The 20,436-nt window shown below is 63.9% G+C and overlaps 1 protein-coding gene across 3 annotated transcripts in view; it reads right to left on the reverse strand.

The window, feature by feature from the left end:
- The window catches only part of LOC117646083, a 96,486-nt gene that overhangs the window by 12,781 nt on the left and 63,269 nt on the right, over positions 1–20,436 (reverse strand). The window contains exon 1 of one of the 3 annotated variants that reach the window (XM_034386769.1): positions 5,000–5,073. The exons of the other annotated variants lie outside the window; for them this stretch is intronic. Coding sequence (XP_034242660.1) covers positions 5,000–5,026 — 27 coding nt within the window. The 5' untranslated portion in view covers positions 5,027–5,073. Of the gene's footprint in view, positions 1–4,999; positions 5,074–20,436 lie in introns of those variants that run through there. 3 annotated transcript variants of the gene reach the window in all.

Consider the following 20,436-nt stretch of genomic DNA (forward strand, 5'->3'; position numbering starts at 1 on the left):
GGCACGACACTAAACGCCTCGGCGGCGGGGGCGGGGGCGGGGGGCGTGGCCGAGGTGGACGACGGTCGATTTGCAGTCCAAAAACGAAACGAAACTCCCCGACACGCTCATAAAACGGGAAGAGTGTGTAAAAAGCACGCAGCGCGGGGGAGACGCGACTGATGCGACGTCCGTGTCGTTGGTTCGTTCGTCGGCTATCTCCGCCGCTGTCGACTCACAAAGGACGCGAGGCTGTTCGCCACCTACACGGCGAGCACGGCGAAATGCAGCGCGGCCCACGCGCGCCATTGCACTCTCGGACACGCGGCCCGGAAAAAATAAAGAGAGAGAGGAAAATAGCCGGCGAGGGGTCGCTGCCTGACGCCCACGAGGCGGTGCCCTGCCCGGCCCGGACCGAGGCCCGGACCACCGCAAGCACGACGCCAAGGCCGGCGACGGCGCCGCGGACGACGCCAACGAGAGCGCCTTCCTGACGTCCCGCGGCGCCGCGCCGATGATGAGGCCGGCATAGCCGAGGCATAGCGGAGGCTGGACCCCTCCCCTCCCCCTCCTTTTCTCTATCGAGCGGGGTCAGCGGCCGCGAGCTGGACCTGCACGTCCTGCCCACTCGTGCCCACTGCACCCGCCGGGCACTGACTGCGCGGCACCGCGCGACGCCCGGGTCCTCCGGCCGCCCCGCCCCGACGCCGCTCCGCAGTCACCTCGCCGACGACGTCGTCGCGCACCTCGGCAGGCTCATTCCGAACAGCGTTGCTGTCTCTCTCGCACACAAGGGCCGGTAGGCAAGGGTGCGAGAGGGACGGAGCGACGAAGCACCGTTCGGAAGCACACTGCCGCGCGTGTCCGCCAGGAGCAGCGCTTTTGCCGAGGAATCCGCTAAACGGCGTCGGTGCGCCGTGTGCTGGCGGTGCTGGCTGCACTGGGGCCGGGTCGTCGCCCCCACGGCGCGGCGTGCAGCGTGCCGTGCTTGGGCTGGCCGTCGGGCCGTCCTGGAGGGCGGGGAGGTCCGCGGCGGCGGCGGGGAGGCAGGAGGACGTCGCCGTGTCCCGCTGGTCCCGCTGCGACCGGACCCCGCCGCCTCGCCTCACTTTGGCGCTTTGGCCAATCGGAATGTCCGCGACGCACCGCCCGGCCCGTCCCTCCCTCGCCACAAACGCCGCAACGCCGACCGAACCCACAAGCACTCCGCCGAATGGCCCTTCACTTCGAGTGTGGTGGGACCGCGAAGCGAAACGACCCGCCATTCCTCATAGCATCGATAAAAAAGGTTTTCGTTCGGCCGGACAGCGGCACCGAGAAAAAGGTCTTCTTTTCGCTATCCCTCGGTCGAGTGCGCCCGTTCCTGTGTGTGTTGTGTGTGTGTGTGTGTGTGTGTGTGTGTGTGTGTGTGTGTCCGTGTGTCCGTGTGTCCGTGTGTGTGGGCGTTGGCGGGCGGCCTCGGCGCCTCCCACACGGCCGGCTCGTAAAAGCGAGCACCTCGCCGAGACTCCCCGAGACCTGCCCGTAAATCTCCGCCAAAGGTCTTCAATATTTGCCTGCCTGCCCCGGCTGCCCGGGAAGGCCGGTCCTTACACCGTCCTTATTACGAGCGCGCGGTGTCTCCCTCGTTCTCTCTCTCGCACCCCCTCCGGGACGCGCCACGAGCGCGAGAGAGACGGACAGGGCGGACGAACGCGCTGGTCGGAGTACTGTGCAGTAACCTGGCGGCACACCCGGCTCGCTTCCTTGACGTGGCCGTCGGCGACGCGACGACCCTTCGCCCGGGGCTCGGAGTTACGACCTCGGGCCGTTCATACGCGACCCTGACAGGCCCAGGCCGCGACCCCAGACGGCCTGACAGCGCCCTTCCCATAAATCTTGCCTTCGGAACCGAGCCCTTCTCCTCGAGTCTCCTCAGAAGACCGGTGGAGGCGGCCAAGATTCTAGACGCGTAATGAGCTCGAAAGTCGCTAAATCGGACTCGAACCGAACGTGTGACCCCACCAATGAATTGCTCTTCGAACGAGGAATCCATTGGTGGGTCACACGCTCGGTTCGAGTCCTGTTTAGAGACTCTAGAGCTCTAAACGCGCCCAGAGTTGTTAGCCGCCTCCACCGGTCTTCTGGCAAATCCACTGTGGCCCCCCGAGCCCTTCGCTCTCCAAGTTCCGATTGGCGCATTGTCGTCCAGCGCGGCTTACATCACGCCGGCCGCAAGCGCGCACCGCACCGCACCGTCGCGGCCCCGCGGGTGGCGGGCCACGCGGTGGGCCAGGCGGGCCGCCCACCGTGTTGATTTATGGCGGCTCATCAATTTGAGGCACGCAGCAGTGCCGGCAGCGCTCCGCCGTGGGACCGCCGCCACGCCGCGCCACGCCGCCCGCCAAAAACTTGGCGCCGACGGAGGAAAGCGAAAAGCGTCCAGAACAGCAAGCTAGCCGTGGCGGCGGTGCCCGTCCATGCGGCCATCGTGACGACGCGGCGCGGCGCGGCGGGGCGCGTGAGGCGGCCATCAGCAATTGATTCCCAGCCAAGCCTCGCTCGGGCTGGCGGGCGGGCGGGCTTGTTCGTGGGGGTAAAGGGCGAGGACTATCCCGTCCGAGTCCCGGCGTCCCGACGCCGTCCCGTCCCGCCCCGTCCTGCCAGGCACAATGGCGCGATGGCTCCTTCCCGCGGGGGAAAGGAAAGCACAGCGAGGCACAGCCTTATCACGAAGTGTGCATTCTGCATTCCGATTGCATGGCTGTCCGGACCCGGCCCGGCCCGGCCCGCGCCGACGTCGCCGAGCTCTATTTGATAGCCGTCAAGTCGACTCGACTCAAGTCGATGACCGAACTAGGAATGCGAGTGAAAGGCGTGGCATCGCGGCGGCAGTGGAAAAAAGAAAAAAAAAAGCGCGCGAACCGGCGCCGCCGACCGCCAATCCCGCGGGACGTCATCCTGGACGTCGTCATCCTGGACGTCATCCGGGACGTCGTCCATCAATGGGACGACTCTCGGCGCGATTGAGACGCGTTCGGCCTTCCGGAACGCCACTGTGCTGAGCGAGGATCGGCCAGAAGACCCGTTCGGCGGACACAGCACAGCTAGACTCGTTTTGGACTTGCACTTGCAGGTGCGTGGGGTTTGATTCGAGGCCCGTTCGAGGACATGCCACCCGAAACGCGTCCACCCCTGTCTCCATGCTCCCCCAGGCTCCCCACCCTTTCTCCACGTCACTTTCACTGCCCTGTTCGGCTCGGCTCGGCCCCGCCCGGCTCGGCTCGCGACGTGGCCGCGGCTAGCTCGGCTTGACACGGCGCCTCGCCGCTCCGCTCGGCCTAACAACTAACTCCGCGGCTCCGCGGTCGCCGTCGGCTAGGCCGGGCCGCTCTAGTTAGCCGACAGAAACAAGCCGGTCGGAATAACGAGACCCAGTGCGACAGAGAGAGAAAGAGAAATAGAGAGAGACAGAGAGACCGCTCAATACCGGCCAGCCGGGCCGGGCAACCCCAAGAGTCTCATTACCCGCCCTTCGCTTCCCTTCCCCCTCACTGCACTGCAATGCCACTGCCACTGCACTGCCACTGCTGCTACACTCGATGTCCTCCGCGATGAAGCCATCAAAGTCGACGCGAATCCGAGGCGGCCATCCGGGCGTCACGACCACTTCATAAAGCCGCCCTTACGATCCTCGGGCCCCGGAGCACCCCGATCAACAACAACAGCAGCCGCAACAACAGCACAACAAACAACAGTAACAACAGCCGCCACAACAACAACAACAACAACAACAACAACAACAACAACAACAACAACGCGCGGGCTATCGGGGAGCGGCGGTAGCAACGGCCGCGTCGCCGTCGTGCAGGTTCAGGTTCAATTACTGGATCATCCCTTGGCGGGCCGGCGGCCGACAGCGGCTGGGGCGCTGGAACGCGCCGGGCGTGGCGAGGCGGGGCGGCGCGCCGTTTTCGCGGCTTGCGGTTTTGCAACGTTGCGCAACGGGCTGCAGCCGCAGGCCGCAGGGCGCGGGGGCCGAACGCGCACCGAACGGGGACCGAACGGGGACCGAACGGGGACCGAACGGGGACCAACCCTTTCCAGTCGGGTGGACAGTGGGCATGCCGCGGCACTGGAGCCTCTACACTCACTCGGGCGCTGCTCTGTCTCTGTCGCACTCATGGGGCGCCCCGGGAGGGTGAGACGGGCAGAGCGATGACCCCACGGAATCGCTCAGCACTGCGGGAGACTTAAACGCGCCGGTCAGCCAGAGCGCCGCGAACACGTCAGGTCCCGGCCTGCACGGACTGCACACCGAGAGTCGTTCTCGTCGCTCTGCCTCTCTCGCACCTGCAGAGGACGCCCCATGAGTGCGAGAGAGGCAGAGCGACTCTCGGAATCAGTCTGCGGCCGAGGGCCTGCCACAGGTGGCGCGGCGCGTCCCCGACGAAGGTCACTGTCACGTCCCACATGGCGCTCGGCCTCCGGAGGGTCACTTCAGCGTCCAGCGCTGCCCGTGTGCTGGATGTTGTCGTTGTTTATTCGTTTTCACAAACAACGAATTGGCGGCGGTGAGCCACCCGATGCACGGCCGACCGGCCGGCCGGCAGCGCTACATATAACTACATCGTCCCTTCGGGTAGTCGTGCACGCCGCTGACAGCATCTGGCTACCGCCGCGCCCCGCCGCGCCCCACCGCGCCCTGCTCACTTTGTGCTGCAAAGCGATCCCTGCTGATCCTCCACATCCTCCTCTCCGGCCCGAGGCACTGCGGCACCGCGGCACCGCCAGGGCACGGCGATGCGCCCTGCGATTGCCTGCTGCAGCGTCCCGGCCGGTCCCCGCGGCGCTGCTCGAGGCGCTGCCCCCGCACGCGGACCTGCTGCCGCTCCGCGAGCCCCCCTCACACCCCCCCACACACACACACACATACACACACACACACACACACACATGCACGCACACACACGCGCGCGCACACACAGAAATCCAGAGGAAATTTCCTCAAAGCCGGGATGGAAGATGGCAGGCTGCTCACCGCGACGAGAAGCGGCCACCACGGCATGCTGGCGACGCTGGCAGTGCCGACCGCCACACGCGGCGAGCGGCGAGACCGCGGCGCGACTGTCGTGCGTGGGGCCGCGGGGCCGCGCCTAAAGAACCGCGGACCCGCACTGGTGGAAATATGGACAGCCGCCTCGCGGCCTCGCGGCGGTGGTGCGAGCCCGCCGCGCGGCCCCCTCTTCTCCCCGACGAGGTGGTCAAGGCAGAGCAGCCGCGGGGGCGGCACCGCAGCAGCGCGCCAGTCCGATTCCGCGACTCGTTTTCGTCGCTCTGTCTCTCTCGCACTCATCGGGCGTCCCGTGCGGGTGTGAGAGAGACGGAGCGACGGAAACGACTCTCAGGCTGCAGCCCCACGCCGTCATATTTCGATAGTCTCGATTACCCTACCCGGCTCGCTGCTGCTGCTGCTGCGACGGTTCCGAGAAGTCGCCGCCGCCCGGCTAGCAAGCTAGCTGCAGGCTAGGAGACGTGCAGCATCGCTCACGGGCACGACGGCGGCCTCGGAGGGCACGGCCAGGCAGCCCAGCGATTCAGCAGATCGGTTTGTTGTCGCTCTGTCTCTGTCGCACCCTCACGGAGAGCCCCACGAGTGCGAGAGAGACAGAGCGACGAAACAACTCTTCTGAGTCGCTCGGCAGCGCGGTGCTAGGAGCTAGGCGGGCTTATTTACATGGCATTGAATAGTCAATAGCGATCTAATAAGCCCTGGTCTTCATTTTGTTTGTCCGACACGGGCGCAGCGCTGGTGGGAGCGGTAGCAGCGGCAGCAGCGCCCCTACAACAATCGCGCGAGTTATATATCGTTCGCCGACACGGGCGGGCCGGGCGGGCCGTACCGAGAAGCCGGGCTATATCAATGCGGGCAGTGCGGCCGTCGCGACCGGCGATGACGAACGCCTTGAATACCAAATGAGGATATGAGGCGTTCGGCGCGGCGCGCGCGGCTCCACTGCGGTCTCTATCGGGCTGCCGAGCGGCTCAGAAGAGTCGTTTCTGTCTCTGTCGCACTCAAGGGGTTCTCCGTGCGGGTGCGAGAGAGACAGAGCGACGAGCCGCTCTCCTGAGTCGCTCGGCTGGCGCCGGCGCACCGCTCAGTGGGGCAGAAGACCTGTTTTGGCGCTGACAGTGCTCTGGACGTGGTTTGAGCGCCGACGTTCTCATTTGACTGCGAGGCGAGGCGAGGCCGGGCCGCGACGGCGGAGCAGAGTCCACGGGGCCGTGTTGCCGGCCCTGCCGGTGTCGACACGGCCTCTCGCCCGGCGTGGTGTGGCGCGCCTTGCGCCTGGTGGTGTCACGGTGCCACCGCCCCGCCGCAACCAGGGTAAATATTATGCCAGGCCGAGCAAGCGGCACACAGTGGGCCAGAAGACCGGTGGAGGTGGTCAAAACTCTAGACACCCCGAGACGACGACGCAGGCGAGCCGCGCTCGCCGAAGAAGAAGAAGACCCTCACGTCGTCGGCGGGGTGCGTGTCCGCGTGTCCGGATCGCGGGCCGTCCCGGCCGACGGGCCAGCACGCCGTCAGCGTAAAAAATTCCAATGCTAATCGCATTGCACGGTGTTCCCGTTTCCATAACTAGTTGAAAATCGAGGAAAACATGACAAGACAACCGCAGCCTTTGAGAGCATGCCAAACAATCCAACCTCAGCAACAATGGAGGGGCAGTTTCAATGGGCGCCTGTTCGTTCTTTCAGCCTCGCGATTTTCGAAAGGGCGCAGACGGCAAGCATATTGGTGCCAACCCACGAAAATTAATTTGATGCGTCGTTTCTGCTACGAACTTTTTAGTAAAGACAGACTTTAAAGATGTCCAACCCTTGGACACCGGGCAGGGCTACCGAGAAGCCGGGCATTTATCAAGGGCAGTGCGGCCGTTCGCGACCGGCGATGACGAACGCTTGAATACCAAATGAGGATATGAGGCGTTCGGGCAGCGCGCGCGGCTCCACTGCGGTCTCTATCGGCTGCCGAGCGGCTCAGAAGAGACGTTTCTGTCTCTGTCGCACTCAAGGGGTTCTCCGTGCGGGTGCGAGAGAGACAGAGCGACGAGCCGCTCTCCTGAGTCGCTCGGCTGGCGCCGGCGCACCGCTCAGTGGGGCAGAAGACCTGTTTGGCGCTGACAGTGCTCTGGACGTGGTTTGAGCGCCGATGTTCTCATTACTGCAGGAGGCGAGGCCGGGCCCACGGCGCAGATGTGTTCCCGCCGGCCACTCCGGTGTCGACACGGCCTCTCGCCCGGCGTGGTGTGGCGCGCCTTGCGCCTGGTGGTGTCACGGTGCCACCGCCCCGCCGCAACCAGGGTAAATATTATGCCAGGCCGAGCAAGCGGCACACAGTGGGCCAGAAGACCGGTGGAGGTGGTCAAAACTCTAGACACCCCGAGACGACGACGCAGGCGAGCCGCGCTCGCCGAAGAAGAAGAAGGCCCTCACGTCGTCGGCGGGGTGCGTGTCCGGATCGCGGGCCGTCCCGGCCGACGGGCCAGCACGCCGTCAGCGTAAAAAATGGCAGCGCCGACATGTAGGAAGATTTGGAAGGCCTCCCGCTCGCCTCCTGATGGAACTCCCAGTCCTCTTTTTGTCCTGTCCCTTTTTCCTTTTTCCCCGCCTCGCTCATTCTCCCTCCTTTTATCCGCGCAGGATCGCATCGCACTCGCGCCGTTCCTCTTCATTTTTTCCCGTCCCGGTCATCCTGGCGTCTGTCTCTCTCGCACCTGCGGGGCACGCCCCCCTGAGTGCGAGGGAGAGAGAGAGACAGAGACCTCCCGCTCGGAATCAGTCCGCCGGCGGCGCTTTGATTACTCCGTGAGAGCCTCCGCGGCGCGCGGACTGCGGACGCCAGTCGCGGACACGAGCCAAGCCGCCACCCCCAGCGACGATTAATGCCTCCATCCTCATTACCATTCTTTTAATTTTAATTCATATTTTCGCTCCTTATTCCTTTCCTCTTTTAGCGTGTACCAGCCAGCTACCCGCCGCCAGTACACGGCCGGTGCCGTGCGGGTCGGCACTAAATACGAACAGGGCGGGTTCAAGACGCGCCGAATCCCACGTCATGTCCAGAGCAAAGGCGAGGAGAGAAAAAAAATGACTACTTAGCGGCGCAAGTCCAACGCCGCCTTGGAAAGCCGTCGCAGAGGAAACGCACGCGCGCTTACCTGGAACAGAAAGAGAGAGAGGCATCTCGTTAGAGACATCTACACGTGCACTTGAATGCGCTCACACACGCTCACACACACACACACACAAACGGCCGCGTTTCAGAGTGTTCGACGAGCGACGTGTAAAATACGATGGCGGAATCGCGCGCACACACACACTCTCTCACATCGACACACACACACACACAGCGCGCACACACTCATTGGTAATCGAGTAAAGTAGAGCAGCAACAAGGCGACGCAGCTAAGTCTACACACGGCTTCCCTTAAAGATCGCGGCACACACACACAGACACACACACACACAGAGTTACACACACAGTCACCATATCTTGCCCTTGTTCCCTGTACGAGTGTGTAAAGTTAAGGCCCCTCCTTACGGTGACATGTTCATCCTCCCCCTCCCCTCCCCTGCCTCCTTCCCCGGCGGCAAGGGCCTAAGCGGCATGCGTCGCGGTGCTGCGCGTCGCATCGCGTCGGGTCAGGCGGGCGGGGCGGCGGGGCTGGAGGGGCTGGCGGCCGCAGGTAGCAGGTGAACCGTTTATTAGTGTCATAAAGTTGTCTCTCGGCGTGTCGGATGGCACCGCGGCGGGACGCGACGCCATGTACGGTAGCCGCACACACACACACACACACACACACACACACACACCACGTCTCGGACAGGTGCAGCGGCGGAGACAAGTGCCAATAAGTGCGTCGGAAAAAGCGGGCGGACTCCACCTCGACTCAATAAACTGCCCGTTTGAGGGGGACTTGCCCGTGGCCTGCTCGAACGCGCTTGACTTCGATCGGAATGGTGAACCCTGGAACCGACAAGTCGACGCTCCCACGACAAAATAACGGGAACGAGAGGAAGGAAAAGAGTGGAGACATTCGCGAGGAAGTCGAAACGGCGCGCAGGTGTTGGCGGTAATTTGTCGAATGCCGAAACATTCCTGCGCTAGTGTGGCCTTGCTGCACCGCGCATTCTTCGGGGCTCCTCCGGGCTGGTCGAGGTTGGTCTTGGCCTAGGTCGGGTTCAGGGGGACGCGCTCACGGCCCTCACGGCCGCGGGGTGCGGGGGCAAGGGGGAGGGCTTGCTCAAAGTCAAGAGAAATGCTGATCCAATTAGAACATGACACTGCTGCGCTGCGGCCGGCTGACTCCGAGCGGAGGTGCGTTCGTCGCTCCGTCTCTCTCGCACTGGAAGGGCCTTGCGTAGGGCCGTGGGGGTGCGAGAGAGACAGAGCGACGAGACACCGCGGAATCGCTCTGCTGCTGCGCTCGGCGCGCTCGGCGGCGCGTGCAGGCATGGAGCACGGCGAGGCCCGGCGAGGTAGGCCCCTAAGCCTGCAGCAAGGCCCTGCAAGCCTCCACTGCCATCGGCCGCCATGCACTGCCGTCTTGACTTCGCTCACGCCTTTTTTCAACCCTTTTTTCTGTCTCTGTCTCTCCTTCTCGTCGGTGCGCGCGCCTTGCCAGGCGTTCGCCAGGCGGAGCCGAAACAAGGAGTGGAAGTGCAGGCCGCAACGAGACAGGAGGGGCCCCCGTCAACAGCCCGCCACGACGGGTGGGTGAATAAAATCCTAGCGTGTCGGACAGTCTCTGTCCGGAAGCGGCCGAAGCTGGTCCAGCCTAGGCCAGGTCCTTCCCCCTCCACCGCGACCCCGGCGTCGTCATCGTGCTGCCCGTTCCCATGTGGCACGCCGCCACGCCACCGCGAAACGCGTCTCCGGGCCGCCCGGGGCTCTTCGGTGGGAAGTCAGCGGCAGAATGGCGGGCGTGGCGGCGGGTTGCGTCACGGAGGCCGTGCAGGCCGCCCCGGCGTCCCGCAGAGCGAACGTCCCTCTGTCCCTCTCGCACTCATGGGGCGTGCCGTCGGGATGCGAGAGAGAAGGAAACGTCTTGGCGGCGGTCAGGGATGGGCGCCGGACGACCCGCCGACCTGCCAGTGTCGGCCCCTCGGTCGGCCCGCACGGCTGGGAACGCTCCGGTACTGTTTCGGGCCGTCCGAGAAGCGCCCTGCCCTCCACGCGACGGAGCGAGATGGACGACGGGCAGGTCAACACGCCCCTCCTTTTTGCGCTTTTGTCCCACCGTGGGAGAGACGCCGCGACACTGCAGTGAGTTGCCGTGCGGCGTGGAGTCACGCAGAACGCAGCCTCCCTCCCCCTTTCCAAAAAAAAGAATTCAATTCCTTGGCAAAAATTGAGTCAGAAGTTAAAACTTTCTGCCAAGAGTTCTTCGGGGGGCACACAGGCTGAGCTGGGCGTTTCCGCCTCCCCCACCCCACCGCCGTGGCCGAAGCGACCGAAGCGGCGGCCCAACGCAAGAACAAGAACCTGTTTGTGATGAGTTAGAGGCGCAGTTTGCCAATGAATATCGCACCATCGCCGTGCCGCCGTGCCGCCGTGCCGCGGTGCCGCCGCGCTCAACATCCTGCTGGCCGGGCCGCTGGCTGTGCAGCGCTCCGCGGGGCGGCGGCCAGGAGCTGAGGGCCGGGCGGGGCCGGCGGCAGGAATGCACGCAGTGCACGCAGATCAAAGCGGAGGATGCAGCCAGCGGGCTGCCAGCTCGGGCCGGCGGCGCACAGTGGGCCAGAAGACCGGCGCAGGCGGCCGAAACCCCAGACGCGTTTTGAGCTCCCGAGTCGCTAAACAGGACTCGGCCGAGGCTCGCGGCATAGGGACGGCCCCGCTGCACAGTGCACGTGGAGTCGAGCGCCTCGCCGTAATAGCACTGCCACTACACTGGGATAATTGCAGAGCCATTGTGCGAGCCGAGACACACGTGCGGAGCGACGCGCAGTCGCGCAGTCCGCAGTGCAGTGGGCCACGCAGTGGGCCAGGGGACCTGTCGCGGGCACGAACAATAAAATCGAGTAAAACGCTCTCCCTCCACGGGGCAGTTTTCTTTGATGCCACATTTATTTAGCTTGCCGTTACCACGGAGTGCGATTTCCAGCCTTGGTTTGAGAGCAGCGTCGCCGCAAAGTTGGTCAGAACGGAATATACTGAGCGCGCCTTACGAGGCGAGGGTAGGCAGGCCCGTCGAGCAGGCGCGTCTTGCGGGCTGGCCAAGGCGCTCGGACCGCCTTCGGCGCGAACCTGCCACGTCATGCCATGGCTTCCCTTACACTTGGAGCAGGTCAAGTCCAGTTGGAGGTCGAGCCGTGGGCAGGCTGGCGGGCAGCCTGTTGCCCCGCGGGCCGGCCTGCCTGCACGGCGTTCTGGCCGTTCTGGCTGGCCGTCGACGGCGTCCTCGGCGAAAGCGGAAAGCAGCGTCGGGCCGCACTGCTTGGAGGGGCCGCGGATCGGGGATGGCCCGAGCCGCACTGTCACGCACCGCCTCGTTCCCCCGGCCCCTGCCCCCTGGCCCCCGGCCCGCCCCCGGCCGACCACAGCGGCAAAGCCCCGAAAACAGACAAAAAGGCTTCCGGCTGCGTCGTCATCGCCGTCCTCACTCGACGCGCGTTACCTCTGCGGTCGCGGGTTCGAATACCCCGCCCCGCGCTTTGCTTTTCCCTCCTAATGTAAGCACGGTTATCCAACGACGGCGTCGTTCGCACCCCGGCCGCGGCAAAGTGAGTCGAGTCGCGGTCAGCCATTCGCGTCGTCGCTCTGCCTCCGTCGCACCCCTGCCCGCGCCGGGCACGCCCCTCGAGTGCGACGGAGACGGGGATCCCCCGGCATCGGCCGCCAGGGTAAAGATAGCGGGTCGTTATCAAGCGGGCGACAGCCGAGGCGACAGCCGACATGGACAATGGACCGTGGCGCTGTCGGCACGCTGTCGGCGCGCTGTCGCCGCCAAGTGGCAGCTGCTTGTCGTACTGCTTGACTGCCCCGGCGTGCGCCGCCGGCCCGCCGCCCCACAGCCCCGCCGCTGCATTTGGGTTAACACTTGCCGCCGATTGCGGCACCGCGGCTCCGCGGCACCGCCACCGGGCTGGACCGCCTCAGCGCGCCACCTCGGCCACCTCGGCCACCTCGGGGCTGCGGTGAATAATTTCGCGCTGAGGCGGCGGCGTTAGCAGGACGTGTGCATTTGCGCAAAGCGAAAAAACAACAACAAAATACCTCAAACAATAATACTGATGACAACCCCTTTTAACATTTTAACACCCATTCTTTCCGGTTTCGAAACGTTTGCTTTTGTTGTTCCCGTCGTTTAGCCATGGTAAAAGAAGACAGGTATTTTTTTCCGACTCACTGATTTTCGAAATAAAACGCAGCTTGTTGTTTGTACCGCCTCCAGCCCATCAGCGCGAACCGTGCGACTCGGCGCGACTCGGCACGACTCAAACCAGCGCGCGTTAGTGCTTCGCTGCCTCGCCACAATTAACAAGCCTGCGCAGCGCGCGCTCGCGCGCACTAGTCGCGGCTCGGTCTCCCTCCTCCTTTTTTCGCGGCTCGCACCGCGACTGCGTCTGTCTCTGTCTCTCTCTTTCCTCCGAACATCGTCATCTTCTGTCCTTGTCGGTGTTGCCGGTCGCGCATGGCGCGGCGGGGCGTCGGCTCCTACAGCCTTTGGAAACGAGCCGCGGCAGCTCGGCCTGTCTCTCTCACTCCACGGGCTGGCGCCGGCTGGCGCCGCGAGTGCGAGAGGGATCAGCCGCCGCAAGCGCTACCCGTATGAAACCCCTCGAGCCGCACTGCGCGGCCGCTGCCCGCCCGTTAGCTGCCCCCGCTGACCCGGGTTCGACTCGCGCCACCGGCGGCCGGATTATCGAGCGCCGTTTTTTGTTCCTGTCCGCTGATTGGTTCGTTCGGCGCGTTATCGCGCAGTTAGGCGGCCAGGCGGCGCCGCGGCGCGTGCGGCAAGGCGTCGTGACGCAACAATGGGCAGGGCGGCCGACGGACCGACAGACAGACAGACAGACAGACAGACAATAGCAGCTAAATTCCGGACGAATTACGCATTCCGCTCGGGCTCCTGCAGTTTAGTGCCAGGGCGGTGCAGTGCATGGTCGCGGTGGACAGCCCTGCCGCCCGTGTCGTCGCTCTGTCTCTCTCGCACCCCTCCGGGCCGCCCCACGAGAGCGAGAGAGAGAGAGAAACGGAGCGGCCGCGCGTCGAATGAAAGAAAGAAGCAGGAAGCGCCAAGTCGCACGCTAAATACTGGCAGCGGGACCATTCGTCATATCACACCTTCGTGCGCCGTGCTGCGCTGGGGCTGCGAAGGCAGTGGGAACCGCCCGCCACGCCACTAGAAAGGGGAGGGGAGGGGGAACCATCACATCACGACTCGAAACCTCGAAACACGCCGCGGTGGCAGTGGAGGCAGCGCCTCGCTTTTTGTCAGGCCGTCCCTGCCTGCGTCCCAAGGGCCGCTTTACCGTGCTACGCTGCTACACCGTCGGCACGTGTTTTCCCACATTACGCGAGAGCGGTGCGCGGTAAGGACGCGGCGAGCGAATCGACCGAACCTTTTCGGCCGCAAACGGCCCAAATGAAAACGGGGGCCCCAGCCGTCTCCACTACACCGTGGAGCGGACGTGCTGCCGCCGCAGCGTTTACGACGAGCACCGCGACCGCATCCCTCATCCCGCGGGCTGCTTCAGAACGTCCTGTCTCTCTCGCACTCACGGGGCGCGCCGAAGGGGTGCGAGGGAGACAGAGCGACGACAGCACCGCTCGAAACGCGCCGGCCGCTGCCTCTTCGCCTTATGGATTTCACATCACCGCCACTTGACTCGTAAATCCGCCACTCGAGCGACGCGTGCTTTGTTTGCCGGACCTCGCCGCCCCGCCCAGTCTGTGGGTGCGAGAGAGACAGAGCGACGCGTGCTTTGTTTGCCGGACCTCGCCGCCTCGCCCACGCCCCGCCCAGTATGGAAGGTCGTGAGCGCAGCAGCGCAGCGCATGCAGTATCTGGGTTAGGTCACCGAGGGGTTCCGAGCGGCGGCTCGTCGCTCTGTCTCTCTCGCACCCCTACCCAACGCCCCGCGGGTGCGAGAGAGACGGAGCGACGACAGCGCAGTTTGCAGGCCGCGCTGCAACGGCCATCGGATCAGAACTGTCCCGCCGCAGCGAGCCGCAACGGTCCATTCCATTCCAGGGGAAACGCAGCACCGCCCGGCCACAGTGCAGGGCCTGCAGCCTGCAGCACACCGAGGCCGCCATGAGCGACGACGACGGCGTGCTGCACCGACTGCGCCGGCCGGGTCATGAGGGACTGTGTGTGTTTGGCGCCCGTTTCCGGGTACGCCCGCACGACGGCGTCCTGCACGGCGGCCCGGACGACTAATTGACATGACACTCCAAGGCAACGAGCCGGAAACGTGGCGCAGGGCCGCAGGGCCCGGCTGGGCTGCCGGTCGGCGTGGGACGCGCCGGCCGGCAGCGGCCACAATGGGGCACACGTCATGTCGGCCCGGCCGGCATGCGGCCGTCATCAGCAGCTTGCCGTCATAGCGAGCCGCCAACAGCACCAGGTTGCCGTCATAGCGAGCCGCCAACAGCACCAGGTTGCCGTCATAGCGAGCCGCCAACAGCACCAGGTTGCCGTCATAGCGAGCCGCCAACAGCACCAGCTTGCCGTCACAGCAGACCGTGATCTGCGTCAGGTCGCCGTCGTGTCGTGGAGGTCACTGTCGTGCCGGCCGCCGACGTGCAAGTCACCGATTGGCAGGCCGCCGTCGTGGAGGTGCCCGTCACAGGAGGCCGTCGTGGAGGTGTCCGTCATAGGAGGCCGCCGTCGTGGAGGTACACGTCACAGAGCCCGACAACTGCAGCCGGGGGCTTCGCGGCTTCGCGGCTTCGCGGCTTCGCGGCTTCGCAGCCGCCTCTCCACACTAGAAGCCAGAAGCAGCAGAAGCCAGGCCAGGCCGAGGGCCAGACGGCGACCGGGACTCGAAACGCAGCCAAGCTCATCGCACTGCCAGGCTGCGCCACGCAGCGCCGCTCAACACCTCGCACTCGTTCCGCAGGCCGGCCAACCTAATGAACGAAACGTTTCCATTAGCGAGCCGAGTGGACACCCGCCGTCTCTCTCGCACTCGTGGGGCGTGGCGGAGCTGTGCGAGAGAGACGGAGGGAGGCATCGCCCTGGAAACAGGAAGCGGCGGGGCAAAGGCTCTCCGTCGCCTGGTGCAGGCGGCACGGGAACGGGGAGGAACGCGCATAGCACTGGGCCTCACCTTGAGTCTCCCATTCAATGGTGTGTCCCTGCGTACCGTACCGCTCCACAGCTCTGTAGACCGATTCCGAGAGCCGTATTCGTCGCGATGTCTCTCTCGCACTCACGGGGCGTCCCGTATAGGTGCGAGAGAGACGGCGCGAAGAAGCCGACCCTCGGAATGAGCCTGCGGCCGCGGAGCCGCGGGGCACGCGGAAAGCAGCGCCTAGTTTCGACACGAGGCGCGCTGCGGTCGCGGAGCGAAGAGCGAAGCGAAAACCGAAATGCGAGTGCGGACTGCGGACGCCCCCTCGTTTGCATTTCAAATACGCAGATGCACTGCGCACCGCGCACGCGACACGCGTGCCTCCGCGCTCGCCCACCGGGCCTCATCCAGCTGCGGGCCTCGTCGCTCTGTCTCTCTCGCACTCCGGGGCGTCCCGCGGGGGCGCGAGAGAGACAGAGCGACTGTTCGTAATCCAGGCGACGCGATGCTGCCCTGCAACAGAGTGGCGGACGGGCCGCTCTTGGTGGACGCACGCACCTGCAGCAGCCTCCAGCAGCCTCCAGCAGCCTCCAGCAGCCTCCAGCACGTCGCTCTGTCTCTCCCGCACTCCGACGGGACGCCCCATGAGTGTGAGAGCGAGAGAGAGAGATAGAGAGAGAGAGACAGCGAGACGAGAGCTGTGCGGAATCATCCTGCAGCACGCCAGCCATTGCCGTGTGCGAAACCTCATCCATGTATTCAGGAGAGCAGCATCGAAAGTCCATCATTCCCATTCGCACAAGGCCGCCCATCTGGCTCGCACGCAGTGTGCCTGCCTGTCCGTCTGTCCGGCCTGTGCGTGGTCCTCCTCCCTCGGCCGCTCCGCCCCGCTCCGCCCTTGGAGGTTGACCCGTGTGTGAACCGACCGACCGAGGAGGGAACACCTCCCGTCCCGACCCAAACGATGCCGTAACCTCCTCACCTCGTACAGTGTGGCCACATCAGTCTCCGTGCTCCGGCCGCGCTAGCCCACGTCCTGCCTGCCTATCGACGTATCGGGTTGAAGGCCGAGCACGAGTGTGTGTGTGTGTATTGCGTGTGTGAGTGCACGCGCGTCGTCAGCTGCTCGCGAGACACATAAGAACCATCTCGGAAATTACGAACGCCAATTAAAATGTCCGTCGACAAAAAAAAAAATGAAAACAAAAAAACTACAGCCTGCATTTGCTTGCAGTGAGAGTGAGTCACTGACGGACGGCTCTCTTCCCCAGCAACGCATACTGCGCCTGCACTGCAAGTGCTGCAAGTACTGCAAGCACGCTGCCAGGCGAGCTGCAGTGGAGGTTCCTCGCCTAACGAGCGCGAAAAAGGCAAGAATTCAAAACGAAAGCGCAGCAAGGCTCATTACTATTAATACCCGCGTTGTCTTTCCGCGTCCCGCGGCGGAGCGTGGCGGGGAGGAGAGGGGGGGGGGCGGCGGCTTATCAACACGCATGCTTATATCGTGCCCATTAATTGGCTGGGCAGGCCGCGATGCTGCGGCGAGGCTCCATTTGCTTAATTCTCCTGCAAACGGCTCATCTCGAGCAACTGTCACTTCCTGAAGGAGATGCCGGCCAGGATAGCAGCAGTGCCGCCGCCACGACGACGACGACGGACGTGGTCTCACGGCGACGACGCGCCGACGACGCAAAGGGCCCCACGACCCCCCCGGCGATGAGAACATCAAGGCGGACAATCTGGACAATGCCCCCTCCCTTTCCAGTGCAGGCGCGAATCGCTTGCTTTTTAACAGCGGCGAGACTTGCCGGCCCGAGATTTCCCGCCCGATGTCATTGTCTGCGACGTCTCCGAAAGCAAACGAGCGTCGCTGCACCGTAAACGTGACACATCCTCGGCGCGGTCATTTCCAGGCCTCCCTGCAGACGCGCCGCCCAGCGACACGGACAGATACCATCGAAGAGGCGGGGCACGGCGTGCCCGGGTTCGACTCCCGCCAGGATGGGAAACTTTACCTTCAATTTTTTTACGACTTCAGACGCAGGGGTTCCAATCTAGTAGCCGTAAAAGGCCTCCCTCGACGTCATAGTATTCTTAAGACCCTACTCTTTCATGCCCTGTATCGGGAAGACGTTGACCACAACGTTTTTGGCTTTGACCGCAACGATTTTCCGACCAAGTTGGTCAAAAAGTGGTCGAATCTCGGAAATTTGCTGATTTTGCTGACTTTGGGCGGCTACTGTGTCCAATCTAGTAGCCGTAAAAGACCTCCCTCGACGTTATAGTATTCTTAAGACCCTACTCTTTCATGCCCTGTATCGGGAAGACGTTGACCACAACGTTTTTGGCTTTGACCGCAACGATTTTTGGACCAAGTTGGTCAAAAAGTGGTCGAATCTCGGAAATTTGCTGATTTTGCTGACTTTGGGCGGCTACTGTGTCCAATCTAGTAGCCGTAAAAGACCTCCCTCGACGTTATAGTATTCTTAAGACCTTACTCTTTCATGCCCTGTGTCGGGAAGACGTTGACCACAACGATTTTGGCTTTGACCGCAACGATTTTTGGACCAAGTTGGTCAAAAAGTGGTCGAATCTCGGAAATTTGCTGATTTTGCTGACTTTGGGCGGCTACTGTGTCCAATCTAGTTGCCATAAAAGGCTTCCCTCGACGCCCTAGTATTTTAAAGACCCTACTCTTTCGTGCCCTGTATCGGGAAGGCTATTGACCGCAACTAGTTTGGGAGCGGTAGCCTCACAAAGTTGGTCATGAAGGGCAAAAACATAATGATGATCGGGGGCCTTTTGCGGTCTTATCCGCTGGGGCCTTTTGGGGGCCAGTCCGAGCCTGGCGCCAGCACCTTTCGCACGAACCACGAAGCGGCGGCCGAAACAAAAGTGTGGTCCAATAATGGATTCGGTGTGAAGCCGGACTGCGTCCCGGACTGCGTCCAAGCGCGTCTAACGCGCGGCCTCCACGCTATCCGCACGGCGATGCCGCGCGCCGGCACGGCGGGGAGCTGCGTCGCGCTGTCTCTCTCGCACCCTTGGGGGCGGCACTGGTACGAGTGCGAGCGAGACGGGGCGCGTCGACAGCACTGCAGAAGTGCAAGCAAACGCAGCCGGAAGGAGAAGCCAGCCCGTCACGCTCATACGCCTTTAATAACCGGCTGTTTAGAAGCGGCGCGAGGGGGCGCCGTGCCACCTGCGCGGCCTGCACTGCAGGGCCCGCGCGGCTTAATTAGCCCTAGCCGGCAGGCAAAGCCAGGCAAGCCGGCCTCGGGGAAACTGCCAATAAAGCAATCAGCCCGCCGCGCCACCCGCGGGAAGACACACGATGTAGTCCAACAGCCGCCAAGCACTGACACTGTAGTCCAAAAGCCGCCAATCACTGACACTGCAGTCCAAAAGCCGCCAAGCAGTAAAGCTCCAAAAGCCACCAAGTGCGTGTTTGTGTTGGCACCGCCACTCAGGCTGTTGTACTGGCACTCCGGGCGTCGCGGTCGTGTGACATCACTTTCCATATTTGCACTCGCATGAAGTCACGGCAGTCACAGCCCGCGAGGCGAGCAGGCCGGGTCGCGGGACGGGTATGTGTGTGTGACGTCACCGCCCAGAGGCAGAGGCAAAGTGGCCCGGGTGAAGTCACTCTCTCACAAACACAGACAGACAGACGGACGGACGGACAGACGGACGGGCGCAGAGACAGGAGGCGCGTGGCCCGTGGAGGACGAGGATGAGGATGTAGCGGACGAGCATTTCCGGAACGCGAGATAAACCGGCGGAAAGGGCAACCGGCGGCGACCTTTCGGACGGAGGCGTGGCGGCCAAGGTGTGCCGGTAGGCAAAGCACATACTCGCTCTCTCTCACACACACACACACACACACTCGCTCACATCTTGTCACACGTCCTCGCGCTGGCGCATAGCAAACGCTGTGCGCGGATGTGAAAAATTTGGTCTAGTCGCTTTGTAGTTGCCTGCCTGGGGCGTTTGCTGGGGCGGTGCCACGCCCCGCCCGCCACGCCCCGCCAAGCAATCGTGCTGTAAAATCGAGCTAAGGCGGCGTCGCCACGGCGGCGTATCGCCACGCGCCACGCCGCCCCGCCGGAGCCACGCCTGTCGGGGCGCAGTGGAGCGGGGCGTGGCGGGGCGTGGCGGGGCGCGGCGGGGCGGGAGCGCCGACGGCAAGGTCGCGGGCCGACGACAAGGCGTGCGCGGCGGCAGGGCGGCGGCAGTCCTGCGCCACGACGTCGCCGACCTTTAGGGCGCCGCCGAACGCCACTCCGGCCGCGTCACCCCGCCTCTCTGATTGGCCGGCCCGTCTGTCTGTCTGTCTGTCTGTCTGTCTGTCTGTCTGTCCGCCTTCCGATCGGCCGCCACTTCATTTCGCATATCGCGCCGCCAACGCGGCCGGCCGCCCCGTTTCCACTGCCCTGGCCGCCCTGGCCGCAGCAAGCGCCAGGCAGCCCCAAGGACCCCGCGCCGCGCTGCGCCGCCACTGCAAAACAAAGCCGCGCCCCTCGTGTTCTTGTTTGATTTTACAAGCGCGCTCTTTTTACTCCTGAAACGGCGGCCGGCGTAACAAGTTATTTCAGGGCGGCGATAAAACACGGACTTGCAACTCCCTTTGGGCCGGTCAGGGAGATTGTCCATAAATATTTGCCCCGCCGCGCCGCCGCGCCGCCGCACTGCGGGGAACACGCCCCGCCCCGCGCGGCGAACTGGATTGCCTCCAGCGACTCCAGACTCCAGGCTCCAGCAGGCTGCAGTGCAGGAGCAGGAACCCTTTGTTGGTCTCGGCGGCACGCGGAATCCCAATCGCCCGATTCGCGGAGGAATCCGGGAGGACCGACCAAGGACGACCAAGGACGCACAACGGCCGCCGGGCAGGGCTCTGGAAGTCCGTGAGCAAGCCTTCGTTGTCGCCGCACAGTGGACCGGCGGAGGCGGCCAAAACTCTAGAAGCGTTTTGAGCTCCAGGGTCGCTAAATGGGACCCGAACCGAACGTGCGACCCCACCAATGGATTCCTCGTTCCGAGAGCAATCCATTGGTGGGGTCACACGTTCGGTTCGAGTCCCGTTTAGCGACCCTAAAGCTCAAAACGCGTCTAAAATTTTGACCACCTCCACCGGTTTTCTGGCCCACTGTGCAGCGGGCTCCCTTT

Source organism: Thrips palmi, unplaced genomic scaffold (assembly GCF_012932325.1).
Source record: "Thrips palmi isolate BJ-2018 unplaced genomic scaffold, TpBJ-2018v1 HiC_scaffold_19, whole genome shotgun sequence".
NCBI classification, from domain to species: Eukaryota; Metazoa; Arthropoda; class Insecta; order Thysanoptera; family Thripidae; genus Thrips; species Thrips palmi.